At 34.8% G+C, this 17,518-nt stretch overlaps 1 protein-coding gene across 21 annotated transcripts in view; it reads left to right on the forward strand.

Annotated features, from left to right (window-relative positions):
* The window catches only part of LOC145279820 (otoferlin-like), a 1,618,966-nt gene that overhangs the window by 1,597,871 nt on the left and 3,577 nt on the right, over window positions 1–17,518 (forward strand). For all 21 annotated transcript variants that reach the window (XM_080131202.1, XM_080131198.1, XM_080131211.1 and 18 more), the window contains one exon: window positions 11,240–11,340. In XM_080131202.1, coding sequence (XP_079987328.1) covers window positions 11,240–11,340 — 101 coding nt within the window. The remainder of the gene's footprint in view (window positions 1–11,239; window positions 11,341–17,518) is intronic.

Genomic DNA, 17,518 nt, shown 5'->3' on the forward strand with positions numbered 1-17,518 from the left:
TTTGGCAGCGTGGCATTGTGTATATATGTTGTTACCTTTGTTCTTGTAGCGCGTGTGTATAAATGCACGAGCTAATAAAGCTGGTATATTTATTAGTCAAGGAGTTCTTTCGCCTTGCCATCCTAGACAACGGCCTAGATGGAGCACTGAGTACACCTCCTTTTTGATCGTCGGCTAGTGAAGAATTTTTAAACTGATTTTCCTGACCGGTTCTTTAGTTCGCACTAATTTACTTCATTCACGTATAAGGGTTATTTTTTGGAGTTTAGAGAGGAGGTTATTGGCTGAAAACACTTTTTATCAAAATTTTCTTGATTTCGGGAGTCAGAAAGAAAGCTAATCCTAATGAAGCGAAAAAAGGTGTAAGCAATTATAGCCATATTCTTTTTAGCGTTCGTAAGAACCAGTTCTGATCAAGCCACCACAGCAAAAGCTTTAATGTTGCTTACCATTTTACATAACCAGAGCCGTTGTGAAAGTGAAGAGAAATAATGAAAGTTTTTACAAAATGCGACAGGATTGACAAGAGAATGTTTGTCTCTAAATGTTTTGAATATCTTGAGATTTGTAGATTAGAGATGCTATCAAGTTTTTTTGTTTTTTTTTCTTCTATCGTTTTTTTTGGGGGGGGTCCAATTGTAATCGTATTATCTTTTACGAGGATGGTAAATTTCGGGCATTTTTACGGTAGCCAATCAAAAAGAAAAAAAAGGTGAAAAAAAAAACAAAAAACTACAATAAATAAATACTACTAAAGGCAATGTACCATTTCGTGGACAAGGTACACCATTCCTCGTAAAAGCCAGTGTGGGTTAGTTTTACTGAGATCTTATTTGGTCCATGAATACTATGTGGTTGTGAATATTAAGTCTGTTTACTTGTACGGCAAAGTATCTTTATGCCAGGTTGTTCTGACAAACCCTGTACAAAGAGACATTAGACATTCAAGGATAACGTCTAGTATGTATTCGAAATATATTAATTGCATAATAAATTACTTTTCTACCAATCTGGATAAGTTTTCGTGTGGTTAACATATCTGAAAGCGTTTTTCAATTCGGTGTCCAGTTAGAACAGAAAATAATCATGGCTGTCAAAACCCTATACAGGGACTTTTCATAATCGCTCAAAAATTGTAAAATTAAACAAAATACTGGCAGAACGGGAGGTTTTGGTACGATTGGCGACATTTGTTGAGGTTTTTCTTTGGATTTTTGAGCGATTATCGAGGGTTCCCGAACAGGACTCATGACAGCCTCGATTATTTTCCGTTCTAACTGAAGAGAATAAACGCTCTTTTTCTTTTAGAACCAAAAAGCGCTTTAAAATGTTTAAACAGAACAAACTGTATCCAGGTAGATCTTGCCTCCTAGCAACATTTATTTGCCGTATATTTTAACCCCCCCCCCCACTTATTTTGTTCTGTTAGCTATTTTTTTTTTTTTTTAAATCCTACAATTTTCTACCAGACTGATAGAAAATTGTGGCAATCGTGCTTAATTTTACGTGTCTTCCGCATCTCATCGAAGTCAACGATCGACTTTGTTTATCGTCGCCATTTTATGGAGTATGCCCCTATTTTGTCAATCCTTATCACAAGGACAGAGTTAGACACAAGTTGTTTTCTTTAATGTGAAGAAAATCCAACTGCCCAATGATGAGCACTGAATTGGAACAAAAATAAAACATCTTCCTCATTAGACGATAATTATAATTATTGAAACCCTGTGGAAATTCCACTGTGGTCTCCACATCAATATGCATAATTGACGGTTATTATTAATAATAGTCCTTTTTCAAATAATAGTTGTTAGCATCGATACTATTACGAAAAATAAAATAACTCTTCTTTAATAAAAATGTCATTAACTATTATTTAAATAAATAAAACGAATATTTTTCTTATTAAAAATGGTACGAATTTTATTTTTTTTTTTTTTACAAATATTCTTACTTAAAGGGAAAAATAATTGGTAGTTCATTAATCTTTAAATCACTAAAGCGAATGTCACTTTTGGAAATTTATTTATATAAAATTGTACCGATTTAGTTGACGTGATGACGATTTCATTGTGGGACAATTCATTTTAAAATAGGTGAAGTGGGAATTGTTTAGTTTAACGATATTAGATTAATCCCCAATCACCGTCAGATCATATAATCGAATTGTTTTAATATATTTATTTGAAATTATACTGTTTTAGTTGACTTGATGGTGATTTTATTTTGAAACAATTCATTTTAAAATTCGAAAAAATAGTATTTTTACCTTAGCTACATCAGATTAATCGCAAATTATCATTTAATTGGGTGCTTGTTAGCTTTATCGCGGTGCTACTCGACCGCAGAATACTGCGCAGTGGTATGGGCTCGTTTCGCTCATGCTGCTAATGTCGAACTCAATAAGGCACGGAGGACGCCGAACCTGTCATGTGTCCGCAGGATGTCTTGAATCGATCCACCGCAGATTCATTAAGAGGCGGTAGCGAAGGTAAAGTATGATCAGCAGAGCATTGTCACGTGACTCGCATGAACAATATCAGCGTCCTTTCGCCTTTGTTGGTGAAATGAATTAATCAAAATCGCCAACAACGAAGCTCTTCAAGCGCCAAAAAGGTCTCCCAGCAGACTCTGAACTTCCCCGAAAAGAGTAGCGCTTACCCCGGACTGGGCGAAGATTACCAAAACACGAGACACAAGTGAGGCTACGTTCAGGACGCTCAGTGTATCTGCGGTACTGACGTACAGATTATCGCACACATCCTCATAGACTATCCTTAAGCGAGACATGCTCTGATGCAGACCTGAGGGATGCCTCAGATACTGCCTGATGATGGATTTCGAGAGGGAGCGAAATATTATGATATAATTGTATTTCTCAATTTTTTGATTGCGTGTAAAATGTGGTAGCGTATGTACAAACATGAATTGTTTTATCGTATTATTATATAGATAACGCGTGTAATGCATTTTTATTGATAGTTTTATATTTTTTTAATGTCTCATTATATTGTAAAAGAGCACAGACGCGCGTACGGTGGCTGTAGGCGAATGACGAGTCCTGTGGGTAGTGACGTCACAGCGAGGAAGAAAAAAATATATATATAAAGAAGAACGCGTACAAAGACCGTGGATTATGTTTTATTCGGGGAAGTACCCGGAAATAAATGCTTTTGTTTCAACGAAAAAAAAAAAAAGTAAATAGAGTTATTTCTTATCTTGGTCTCCTTTGCGACGGAGCGTCCAATGTGTTGGTCCCGATTGTCTACATGTGTGTAAGCGTGGATACTACGTTACAACATAAATCGGAAACATTTCTCTATTTCTGTGACTTAAGCGGATAATGGAATCCTTGCTGCTTCGACAAAAAAAAAAAGAAAAAAGTCGGCTTAGCATATGGACGCAGTAGCACTGACTTGTCTACACGTGTGGGCGTAATAGGACCGATCCGGATTCACGTGCAGACGCAATAGCACAGCCCGGCTTCAAATAGACAGACACTAAGTCTCCATCAGTAACGCATATAAAACAATACTAAATAGTATTTTCTTATATACATGCCATTTCAAAAGCCAATCTGTCTTGAAAAACAATTTGAATTACGGTAAAGAGAGTGATGACATGAAGATATATATTTATCTCAAAGTATTAGTGCTCGACATGGCGGCCAACATTAGTGACTATACAGAGCTCAAAGTGATAAGTTGTTTTCCAGGACATACTTACCAGCTTTCTGAAATATTCATTAAATTTTCTGATGGCTCCAGACACTGCTAGAAGAGCGATCATGCCAAATTAAAAAAAAAAATGTGGTAATGTTTGGTCCTCAAAGACTGAAGATTTAGCGTCAGACCATACTGGTTTAAGATGCTAAAAGAGTCAAATGAAAGACTCGCCGCCGAATCTCTACAATTATATAGATGCAACTTTATCTCTGTGTGTGAGTTCGTTCCTTATAGACTCCGAAACGGCTCAACAGATTTTCTTTAAAATTTAGAGAACTTTAGTTTATTAGTCTGGGAGTGATCTTAGTGTAGTTTTGACTTAGAATATTATCGATAATCGAAACCGTTATTTTAATGTATCTACCATCGGTAAAACCATTTCTTCCATGTCGTCGCTTAGTAACAATGATAGAACAACGGGCCGTGAAAATTCTGTGGGTACGTTGATAGTGTCTGGATTTTTTCATTAACTGCAGAGAACTTTATAAGACTTTAAAATTCACGAACATGTTTGTCTGTTTGTTTGTTTGTTTTCCATGACGTGGTCTGTAAGTTCAAACTGAACGTAAATTCCTTCATTCCCCCCCTTAACTGGAAAGAAGTTTATATAAAATAATTTTATAAAAAGAAACAGTAGGTTCTCTAGAGTGCAATGTAGAATAATATATTTTGGACTAAGTTATTGCATGGAGGCATATGAACGTTGTTTTTTTTTTCTTCCTCTAAATGTTTCCATACATGTTTGTTGGTTGATTCTTTTTCTTTAACGAGATACCAACCCTCAAATGTGATAAACTCACCCGCACAAATATGACAAAAGTCACCCTATACATGGAATTTCGTTCACATTAAATTCTGGGTCGATTTACATAAAAATAGTTTGAAAAAATTGTATGCTCTCAGCTGAACCAAAATAGGCAGACAAATGAAAGATTAATTGCAAAAGAAATAACTTTTTTTAAGTGGTGACTACGACGTGAGTCACACAGGCTATTGTTTTTTTTTTGTTTTTTTTTGTTTTTTTACACAGTGATAACCACTTATCAAGGCCCGGAAGCCACTCAGAAATAAGGGTTATTGCAAGTACATTACGTTAGTGTGGAGATTTGATGAAGTGTTTACTTAAGGGGGCGGTTCATTAGGAATTTGTTAACGTTGCACTTGAAGACATCCAAGTTGTAGTCCGGTGGGAAGCAGGCAGACGGAACAGAGTTCCACAGGCGTGCAGTTCTAAAAAAGAAGCTTTGTTCATGGAATCCGCGTTTTGATTTAGGCACAGATATAGAGTGGGGGAAATTTTTCACAGTGGATTCGGCTAGACGGGTGTTTTTGGTGAAAGATTGGCGAGAGGGGACCAGAGATTGGAGTTCAGATGAGCATCTGCCATGGAAATAACGATAAAACAAGGATAGGCTCGCAACGTCTCTTCTGTGGGAGAGAGGTTGCAGGGTAAGCCATGAAGTATATTTTGTACTCTGTCAAAGCATGATAGGCTGTTTTTAGCAGCTCCTGCCCAGATATGGCAACAGTATTCCATCCTTAACGTACTTGGCTTTTATATAGATAGAGAATTGCATCAGTAGTGAGATATCTTCTGGAGCGGTAGAAGGATCCCACCATCTTTCCAGCGACCTTGGCAACAGACTTTATGTACGTGTTCCATTTCAGATCAGGAGTAAAAGTCAAACCCAGAAGCTTGTCAAAACACAGGGCCTCACCCAAACGAAAGCCATCCATCACAATTGATGCCAGATGGGGATCAGAGCGTTGATGATGATGTAAGGATTGTAGACAAGGATACTTGCTACAAGGTCCAATGTTAGTAATCTATCTTACACCTATTAAAATACAAAACAAAACACGGCAATGCAATAATGACGAACACAGTTTAACAGTGTGAAAAAAACATTACCCATTATTTTCCTATTATCTGTACGTGTTTGCTATTCTTTTACACGCCATTATCGTTGTTTTATTGTGAGGCACTCGAAAGCTTTTACACAGATAACCCGCATTGGACCCTGAAACAAGTTTTGTTGGCCACTACCGGTGTGAATCAACATCGGGGTGACCACTTTGTGCGAACTTCGTTCAACGTTTTGCTTTCGCACTCCTAAGATTAATCGAACCCTGCAACAAGCTCTTTCTACTTGAGGTGGTACGTTTTCTTTCACATGAGTGTTTTGCGCCTAGGTCGTATCATGTATTAATTAAAAGAAAAAAAAACGATTTCCTTTGTCTACAATAACAAAGTCGATTGGAAAGACGTAATAATATATCTTAATTTCTTTTGGGAATCGAATGTAAAAACCAGAAACATTTTATCGATATCTGCGCAAACTTATATATATATGACGCCATTGTGTTAATGATTGTGCATTGATTTCTAAAAATATATATTGTTCGATCGGTGTTATATATATATATATATATATATATATATATATATATATATATATATATAGTTTATTTGTTTTTGCTAGCAATACTTTTTGAATGAATTTAATTATTTATATGAAAGTGCATTTTTACCTAAATGTGAGTTTTCCCTTTGACCAATTTGGTACCCCCAAATAAGGAGCGACATATGTATTGTTTTTAAAATATAATAATCCACTGACACGTGTTTCGTTGTCTAGCGAGACTCAGCCACTCTGATGAGTCGTAGATGACGAAACACGTGTCGGTGGATTATTATATTTTAAAAACAATATATATATATATATATATTATATATATATATATATATATATATATACTAGCAAAAGTAACTTTCGTTGACTGGGTTCAAAAACAGCTTACAGAAAATGGACTCTGATTTATGAAAGTATGATAGGTTATGAAAAGGAAGGGTTGTAAAGAGATAGCTTCGGATTTGGAGGTATCAAAACCAAAGCAAAATATGATGAAAGTAAAAATAAAATAGATAAACACCATAATTTATTATACCATACCTGTTCACACTGAAACACTTATCACAATATTCTGTGGATCTATATTAAAAAACCTTGTTAAACTTAGTGACATATTTCCATTCTATGGAGGTCAGGCGCGAACGAACATCCCATAATTTTATTATACCATATTTCTTCAAGCTGAAACATAATTATTAAAGTATACTTAGGCAAATAGATATGAAAAGTCTTTACTAAAGTTTGTGCCTATTTCCATTCTATGGAAGCCAGGCGCGAACGCAGACTCCACAATTTTATTATACTATCCCTATTTAAGTTAAAACATACTTATCAAATTATTATTGTGTACATCTATATCAAAAACACTTGTAAACGTTTTTTTTTATTTTTATTTTTTAACTTTTCATTTCCATACTTTGTGGACCAGGCGCGAACGCAGACCCCACAATTTTAATAAATCATTATTATGCCAGATCAAACATACCCATTCCTGTGTCTCGATACATCTTCTATCATTATATGTGATCAGTTTTCTATAATAGTCAACCATATAGGAGCCTATTCGTGACCAGGCACACACACACACAGACGGTCAGCTTTATATTATATTATATATATATATATAAAGAGAGAGAGAGAGGGAAAGAGAAACGACCAGCTCCGGAACTAATATAAGCAACAAATATAGCTTTAACTATTTTTACTATGTATGATACGGGTTTGCTGCCCCCCCCCCCACGACATGCAAAATTTTACAAAAGATATAAATAAGATGCACACGTACGAACTCTGGTGTCCTAGAATATATATTCCATAAGTTCAACAGGAAATTACCAAGTATAACATAACGAGGCTTGGGCGTGAGCATCTTTTAAAAGTGCTCAGTTTCATGCCAGTGTGGGATTTGTACATACAATTGTGTACGAGGAACTGAAGATGCGGAAGGTTTGCGCGAAGTTTGTTCCAAGGGTACTCCATACTTGTCCTATACTATTTGACCAAAATTGGCGTCAAAAAAGTTCCTCACCCTCCCTATAGCCCAGACCTTGTTCCGTGTGACTTTTGGTTATTCCTTAAGCCCAAGGAAGATCTTACAGGCTGTTGTTATGAGAAAATTGAGGAGATCAAAGAGGCTGTGACGAGGGTCATTGACAATCACACGAGAGAACTTCCATTGGGGTCTTCAAGAAGTTGTTGCAACGATACAACAACTGCATTGCAGCCGAAGGAGGTTACTTCGAAGGGGACTTGGGTTCCATGTGTTCATTATCAATACACATGCCCACACGAAAAAAAAATCTGGAAACTTTATAAAACACCTCGTACGTATAACATACGAATTTCATTTGAAAGTTTAAGCAACGCTTATATCACGAAAACACACACACACACACATATATATATTTGTTGATCTCTGTACATATAAGATTAGCTTTGGAATTTCCGTTTGTGGATATGTGTATACTTGGGTAAACCGAGTTGATCGAACCATATTTACTTCTAACGATCAATAAGTCTTAAACAGTCAACTTTCGTTTGTATATTCAGCGGATGAAAGACAGGTAAGAATAATTTTAAGCTATTGAATAACAATAGAAATAATGATCGCATCCGTTCAAGGTTTTGATTGGCGATCGATAGGTCAGTTTCATAGATTTCAATACTTGAAGTCTGTGAAAATTGCAGAATTTCACTCTTATTTTTTTTTTTTTCTCTAAAGGAAATAATATATTTTCATAATTTAGAACACTCATCTAACTTGGAATTATAATTATAGACACAAGTTTTAGGGGCATTTCATATATGCATTTTAGTTTTTGTTAGATTTCGTTTTTAGATTATTTAATGCCGAACTCGTAATTTTGAAAAAAAAAAAAATTAATGTGTGCTTCAAAACATTTATATCTTCAAATATTTCTTGATTTAAGGTTTGATTTGTTTTACTGCATATCAACCCTGTTCGGGTTAACTCATTTTGGTAAAAGTCTTTATACTTTACGTTCTTTATATCTCTAAATATTTATTTATAGTGTTTAGTTTGGTTGTTTTGTAACGGTAAATTGTTTAATGTTTTTGGGAACATGATTGAGTTTTGCAAACGGAAAACAAAAAAAATAATATCCATGTTTGGTGCATTTTAGGTCAGGAAGCCAGTATCTTCAGACAGCTTGATCTGGTAGCATCTGGTGTGCATTTTAATCTTCGTAATGGAGATATGCGTGATTTAATCACTTTGACGTGCTGATTTCCGCTAGATTACCAAATTAAGCGACGTTAAACCTGGTTATTACTAAATGGGCGACCATTTGAAAATACTAACCGCTGTATGTGGACGCCTGTCATGTCGAATATAACAAACCTGAATGGCAGTAACCAATAAGGTTGGCGGAAACCAGAGAGAGGCTCGTCCTTTAAGAGGATATCCAAAACTCTGATAATGCTGATGAAAGAGCCATAAAAGCAGTGCAAAGCTGCTCTGTTCGCGAAATTAATTCTGAACGTCCCGAGACGGGTATACTTCCAGTTCAGCATATATTCAAGCGTACTCAAGCATTGACTGTCGCTGCCTGAAGTATTAGTGCTATTTCTATTTTAAACAATTAAAAAAAAAAATTTAAGTGAATTATGAAAGTTGCATATGATTTTTTTTTTCTGTAACTTGTGCGGCATTAGCTAACCGGAAGTGTTTTGTTGTTGTTTGTTTTCGTTTTCGAAAGAGTTATAGGAAAGAAACGGGGGTGGGGGGGCAAAATTAAATGATTTTTAAAACAAAAATTTTATCGTAATTCAAAAGTTCAGCGAAACCGTAATAAAACAGAAAACGTAACCAAAACAGTTATTGAATTAAACTTTTTATTACTATGTGCGGCAACACAATTTTATTTTTTGAAATTTACAAACAAAATGTAATATTCCGTTTATAATGTTATAGAATGGGTGGAATGTATTTTTACGTAACTTTCTACTAAAAAATATTTTTAAAAATGTATACTACAAAAGTCAAATTAAAATATTTTGAAAGGTTTTAAGTTTTTTCTTGGGGGGGGGTTCAATAACTTTATTTACGAAAGTTAAATTATGAATGCTTTTTTTCATTTGATTTTGCAATGTCTCGTTTTCTCTATGACTTTTTAAAATAAAAACAAAAAAATACTTCCGGTTAGCTAAATTTGACTAGAGCTTATTTTTCACCAACAGGGTTTCTTTTAATTTTGGTTTCTTTTTTTAAGGTATTAATCGCCTCTGCCCCCCCCCCCCATCAGCTAGAAATCGAATGACAAATTTTGGTTCCTTCATGACTTGCAGTACACTAGGAACATATATTTTGAGCTAGGTTTTTCCGCCAAAAGTCGGAATACAAAGCGAACCGTTTCTGCTGTCTTACGATTCTTTTTTGCGTTCGGCCGGCTCTCTATGATAGAGTCGTTTTGTGAGTCTTGAATTTGACATGCGGCATATCTCTTATAATAGTTAGCACTTAATGTGTTAGATTAAGTTTTATAGAGTTATATTGGTCATGGTTCAGACAAAAACTATTTTGTTTTTTATCTCCAAATGATTTTTTATTAGAAAAGCCGTAAACTCAAAGTCAAGATTTGTAACAGAAATCTTCGCAACAAATGGAATAAACATAGTTTTATTTATTCTTATTCGTATTTTGTGTGTGAGTGGGAAACGTAACTATGTTTATAGACCAAGTGTCTTATACAATTATTTGTTTATGATACCTACTAGCAGGCCACTCGGCGTTGCCCGGTCGTAAAATACGCTTAGATATTATGTTTTAATTCATGCAGATTTCGTATTTATTATTACAGAGTCAATTATGTATTGAGAGGAAAGCTTTGCTTATTGCGTACGTTCAACTAACAATTAAATGAACCTAAAAAAATGAATTTAGTTTGGGAATCCTATATAAAAACATAGCACAGTTCGTATCCTGCATAACTACCAATACTTGAAGATTAAGCGACCGAAGCTTAGAAACTTAACAAAATGGATTATGAATTAAATAACTAAAAAAAAAAGGTTGATATGCCGTAAATCAAAACAACCAAACCCAACATGACCATTCCTCTCTTCAATCTAGTATGTCTTTTACACTACTATGTTATATTCTACACGAATTAAGATATTTTAATATTATTTTCATTCATATTATTTGGATTCATCGGACTCTCATCTTGAGTGTGATTTTCACAACGCTTTGGTCGATGTAACATCCGACCTTCTTCGGGTCTATCTTGTCGAACTCGGGAACGTTTCTATCGAACTCGGAAATTTGGACGTAATTTCGCAATTGTATTTTGCGAATTACTTTGGACGTCTATCTAGTCATGGCTGACGCAACAAGAACAAGCTATCCCCGTGAAGTGAATAAAGCGTTCCTGAGTTCGACAGAAACATTTCCAAGTTCGACAAGATACATCTGAAGTAGGTCGGAGGTTACATCAGCTGAAACTTTTGTGGAAATCGTACTCAAGATGGAAACAGTAGTCCGGTGAATTCGAGTGGTACGAATAACCAATCCTTATCTCAAAATTCAGAAACGTCATTTTTTTCATTGTTTGTTTGTTTTTTTTTATTTATTTTTTTTAGGGTAAAGTAGAAGCAGAGTTACATTTACTGACCACAGAAGATGCAGAAAAGCACCCGGCTGGCCTTGGACGAAACGAACCTGACCCCCTAGAGAAACCAAAGTAAGTTGCTTGGTCATTTTTTTTTCGGGCATAAGGACAGTTCAGTTGAACCACGTGGTCCATTTGTTAACTATAGCCTTTTAGTACCTTCTACGAATTTATACGATATAAATGTATATTATCGCTCATTTAAGAGTTGTTTTACGGAGTTGCGCTGATAAGTCAGTACGGATTTGAGTAGAGTTTGCCTATTTGCTTGCCTCGCTTTAATCTTAAACAAAAAGCTTATTATTAGTTGGAACAGATCAATTACTTGGAGTTCGGAGTGAGCACTGCTTGCATATAGCATTGAATTTCTTTCGGAATTAAGCATAAACGTTTATGTGAAGCTCACATGCCATAAGTATATTTCTATAAAACTAACTTTTCCGTACAAAGAAGCGGAACAGTATAAATCGGTACAAATTTGAATCTTGTCAATATATTTTGCACTGTTGAAATAAACACCTTAACAAAACATCCATATATATATATATATATATATATATATATATATATATATATATATATATATATACATGTTTTCAGGTATCTATGGGTATCCAAAAAAAGTGACTCATACAATAAAGAAAACTCTTCAGCGACTTTTTTGACACCCTGTATATATATCTTAAGTAGGACGGTGTTCGGAGTAAATGTGGTATTGTGGTAACTGATGATTCTAGTTAATAAAATAAACATTTTTATAACTTTTCAAAAAAAAAAAAAAAAAAAAAAATGACGACCCCCCCCCCATTTTCCACATACTTTCGATAGCCTTGTGCCTACTTTTTCCGAATGTAATTTTTTATATTTTGTGCAAATAAATAATTCAAAGCATCTGTTCTGATAGAACACTTGAATGGTACCGCTTTGGTTTGCTATCCACGTACCATGCATCTACTTTAATATGATATCTACATTTATATTTCACGTCTTACGTCTTATTAATCAAAGCTGCTATGCGAGCTACACGTCTTATTGCAATCAACACTATACAAGAGCAAGGGAAGCACTTCTAATTCGTATAAAAATAACGAGTGATTAAAGAGCATAGAACACAAACAGAAAGTAGCCATATGTCACTTTAGCCAATATTCAATGAGAAGTCGGTGAAGGCTCCAACTATTCATCGTAGATATCTAGCCAATGTAGCCCTAATTCCATCTTTCCTGTGATCAATCAATAAAGGAGAATCACAATTAAACGATACCCCTTCGAAGGGGAGGGGCAGGAGAACTGGCTTTTCCACACAATATAAACGGAACTTGTCTTTCTGCCCTCAAAGGGAAACAAGTAATAAGAACGCTTCGAAACCTAGTAGATCATGCCAGTTTTTCATCCCTGCAACCTCTTTCCTATAGAACAGACGTCGCCAGCCTGCCTCCGATCTATCACTATTTTCATGGCAAGTGCTCGTCTGAACTCTGATCTATGATCCCTGCTGCCAAACCTTCAAAAAAAAAAAAAAAAAAAAAAAAAAAAACCCACTCGACTAGCTAAAACCACTATATATGTTTTCCCCTACTTTTTATCCGTGCCAAAATGTAGACGCAGATTCCATAAAGAGAGGTTCTATCCCAGAACAGCCCGCCTTTGGAACACTGTTCCGTTTGCATGCTTCTCGGATAAATACAACATGGTAGCATTCAAATCTAATGCAAACAAATTCCTGTTAGGTTGTCCTCATAAACAAATTCCAACCAATTTACATCATTAAAAATTACTTCACTACCACCTTACATTCATTAACCCTTATCCTCGAGTGGCCTTCGGGCCTTAATAACCGGTGACTCCCAAGTAAAAAAAAAAAAAAGCACGGTCATACAGCTATAGGGCAAGGGGATCGAGAGACAGAAAACAAGTGGATAAGAGACAGCTTATGTCGGTTCATGTTGTCTTCAAAACCAAGTTCTGTATTTATAAGTTCCGTTTGCGCTTTCGACCCCCCCCCTTCGCCTTTATGTTGATAATGTGTGCATACATCAGCCTAGAAAAAGAAAATGACCGCCGAGTTCTAAGAATACATCCAAATCTTGTATTAATGATGTTTATGACAATGATTTTATGCAAACTGAAGAAATATTATTCCGACTCGTCATGAAGCTGTCTATTTCGAAATGATACAATCGATTGTTGTCAAGTGTCGGCTGTTAGCCAATTCTTAAAATAATGAAATCCGATTTACAATACACATTGAACCATTATTCGCAGTCAATTGATGGTTGAAGATGGAAATGTCCAAAATATGAATTTCGTCATCTAATACAAAAAAAAAAATAATATTTTTTAAGCGAAACAAACTTTTCTTACGAACAATTATTTTTATAATTTATATGTGGAGTAAGAATTGTTTTCAGTTTTTAACATAAAACTCGAACTCGGCGGCCATTTTCTTTCTAGGCCACTGTGTCTATGCATTACCCGACATGCTTTAAAAGCTGCATCCGGATATTATTATCATTATTTTTAACAATAATAATAGCGATTTTAAAAAAATATGCCAAAAGCCGACGAAATAACACCTCATATTTGTTTTGACAGTGTATACTTGTTTGGTGTAATTAGTAATTTTATTCGGCTGGTTGACAAACCGCCATCTCTCCTTGACGACCATCATTCGTCTGAGTTGTCATTTGTGTTGTAAAATGTTAAGCGAAAGAGAGGGGGAAGAAGACTTTCTTTTTGCATGGCTAAACATTTTCATGACTTCAGAAAAAAAAAAATGCTGTAAAACCCGGACAGTTCTGTGTGTAATAATCTCCAACAGACTGGAAGTGGATTAATGTTCACATAATTTGGAATGATTATCTTGTGTTTGGACAAGCAATCAGCCTGACACGGACCTTCCGAACCAACCGCTCAGAATGAATCACGCACGCACACAAATAGACAAGACACACCCGCAAGCGTGTGATTAAAAACTAATGATAGGACGATTCCAATATTTTACCCTGTTCTAAATTCCCAGTTACGATACAATTGCCGATTCGATTCCGATTCGCCTAAAATCTCTTAGCTGTTTTTTTTTTTTATTCGGATTACCACAAAAACGATGTAATATACGCGTATATTTTAATAAACGTAAAACTACATTGATGATTTCTAGATATTAGTTCTATTAGATTTAAACCAATAATGATTTCATGGTTAGTATCAGCAATGAAAAATGAAGTTTCAAAGAAAACGGACAGACATTGTTCGATATCCACCAAATCGTCCCAGCTATAAATTACTAAGAAAAAAATTTTTTAAATTGTACATTTTCGCTAATTACTAAGCGTAAACTTCATTAAAATGATCAAACTTTAATTACAGAAGGCCCTAACATATTATGGAAGATCCACAAGGCCGCCCTTACATATTACGGAAGATCCACAAGGCGGCCATAACCTATTACAGAAGATTCACTAGGCCATAACCTATTATGGAAGATCCACAAGGCCATAACCTATTACGGAAGATCCACAAGGCCATAACCTATTACGGAAGATCCACAAGGCCATAACCTATTACGGAAGATCCACAAGGCCATAACCTATTACGGAAGATCCACAAGGCCATAACCTATTACGGAAGATCCACAAGGCCATAACCTATTACGGAAGATCCACAAGGCCCTAACCTATTATGGAAGATCCACAAGGCCCTAACCTATTATGGAAGAGCCACAAGGCTATAACATATTACAGAAGATCAAACCTGAATCGGTCGCAAACAGTTTTTTTTTTGTTTTTTTTTTACTCTTTTTCACCCCCAAACTACTATTTGGAATTATGTTTAACAGGATATCGTGAGTAGTTCAGTAGCGAGATGCCTATTCACATTACATTTAAACTTGTACATGTCAGTACAGCCAGGGAAGCTGGAGGGAATTCCAAAGTCCAGTACTTGGACAAATTTAGACGCATATATAATTCAAAATCTGATAGGCGATTTTTTTCTCTCGTTCCCGCAACCTCTTTCTCACAGAAGAGACGTTGCATGCCTAGATTGGTTCTATCGTTATTTTCATCACAAGTGATTGTCATAGCTTCAATTCATGACCCCACCCCCCTAGCCAAACTTTCACAAAAACCTGTATAGCTAAAACAACGATTAACAATTTTCCGCCCCTCCGCCACTATCTGTTCTTAAGACTAAACGCAAGTTCAATGAACAAATTTTTTTCCTGGAACTTTCCGCCTGTAGAACTGTTCGGCTAACCTGTTTTCAAACTAACTACAAGATGATCATCTAATGTAAACAAATTCTTGTTGGGCTGTTCCCTTTACCTAGTCAAAATCTACCCTACTTCCATCTCCTTAAACTTAATAACCCTTATGCTTGAGTGGCCATCGGTATTTGATAAGAGGTGAAAATGCACTGGGGGACCGTCTGAAGATTTACCTTTAAGAAGTTGATTACGTGGCGGTTGAAAATAAGAAAATGCCTTTCGGAAAAACGCCTCCAACCTCTCATGTTAAGAACGGCTTTCGGAATAAACACTCTCTGGAGGTTGGACAACCAATGCACATTAGCTGTCTTCGAGTGGTCCCCAGTGCACTTTAAAAAAACATTTTTTTTTAAATTAAAAAAAAAAAAAAAAACAGTAAATCAGGAAACAGAAATCTCCAGAAAATCGCTACATTTTTAACTTTTGCTGGCTGATTTTTTAAAAACCGCTAATTCAAAACAAAAAAAATCTACCAAAAAGAGAAACACTATATTTTAACTTTCCACCCTACATGAATATACAAAATAGTCTGTGTTTTCTAAGTATATATTTTTAGAAATTATACTGAAGCGGTTGGCTCCCCAAAAGGTTTTCAAATTTTATCGCCTAGTTTTATTTTCTGGGGATATTTCGTTTTGAAAGAAACAAATCATAAAATCAAGCAGTGTTTAATATAATAAAAATTAAATTAAAATATATTACAAATGAAACATCACAATAATTGCGTATCTAAATATTTAATATTGCCGAATAAATTCTCAAATTTCAGAAAAATAAATATTTGCAAAATAAAAATGAAAAACGAAATCAAAAAAACATATGAACCATATTTATACGTTAATTAATTGAGAGATTTTAGAACAATTCTGAAGGGGAAGTTGGGGAGGATAAGTAAAAATGGCTCAAATGTATAAATGGGAAAAATAGCACAAATTGAAAATCTTTGAGAATATATATAAAGAAAAAACATTAAGCAGTTTGTCAATTTAAAAAATAAAATATATCTATTTAAAAGCAGATAAATGAGATTCTGCTTTAGAATTTAAAGTGATTATATTTTTCATATAAATATTGACTAAAATGAGCCTTCATGCCTAGGACATTCTAACTTTTGGGGGCAGATAATTAATCTTTCATGTCTGCATAATCCTAAGTCTGATTCGAAGCGTCATAAAACCACAGGAAATAACCTTAAAAAGTAAGATATGCAGAATTTATCTCCCATAACAAAATAATGCTTAAGAGTCTTGTTATCCTAAACCGGTAAAGCCTTGGAAATAAAGGTGTTACTTTGCATTAAATTGGGCAGTAATTTCCCTGGCCACGATGATTTATAATCGAGTATATTTTTGTTTGCTACGAATATTTTCAAAATGGAAAAAAATTACGATTTAAATATTTGTCAATTTTACAATATATTTATTTTAGGGTTTTTTTTTTGTTTGTTTGTTTTTTCTTTTTTTACTTTTCCAAAGAAAATTAACGTAAAAGTATAGTATCTGTTCTGATACTCCCCCTTTTCTGTCCTTGGTCAATGAAGGAAAAATCCTTTAAGATTGAGGATTAACAAAAAAAAAAAAAACAACAAAAAAAGTTGCCTCAATCCCAAATGCCTCCTTTTGGGGGTAGCGGAGTTTTTACTACATTAAAAAACTGATCTTGTGTCTAACTTTAATCTAGTAGGAAAGCAAGTAGTTTTTTCCACATGTAGAAAACTTTGTAATGTTTGCTCCAAAATAAACGCAATAAACTTCGCTGAGGTGTTAACATATGCTTCGCCTTAAAAAAAGAAATTGGTTCACGCTGACAATTAAATGTAATAATAAACGTTGAAAAGGTTAGTAAAAACAAGTAAAATCATAAATGTTGGCTTTTTGTTACAGACTAAAAATTGTAAACAATAATTAAATACTTTATACCAAACGCAGTAAAACTCAAGTATCTTATAAAATAAATGGTGAAAAACAAAAATAATTGCTACGC

Source organism: Euprymna scolopes, chromosome 7, assembly GCF_053919585.1.
Source record: "Euprymna scolopes isolate OS-2025 chromosome 7, ASM5391958v1, whole genome shotgun sequence".
NCBI lineage: Eukaryota > Metazoa > Mollusca > Cephalopoda > Sepiida > Sepiolidae > Euprymna > Euprymna scolopes.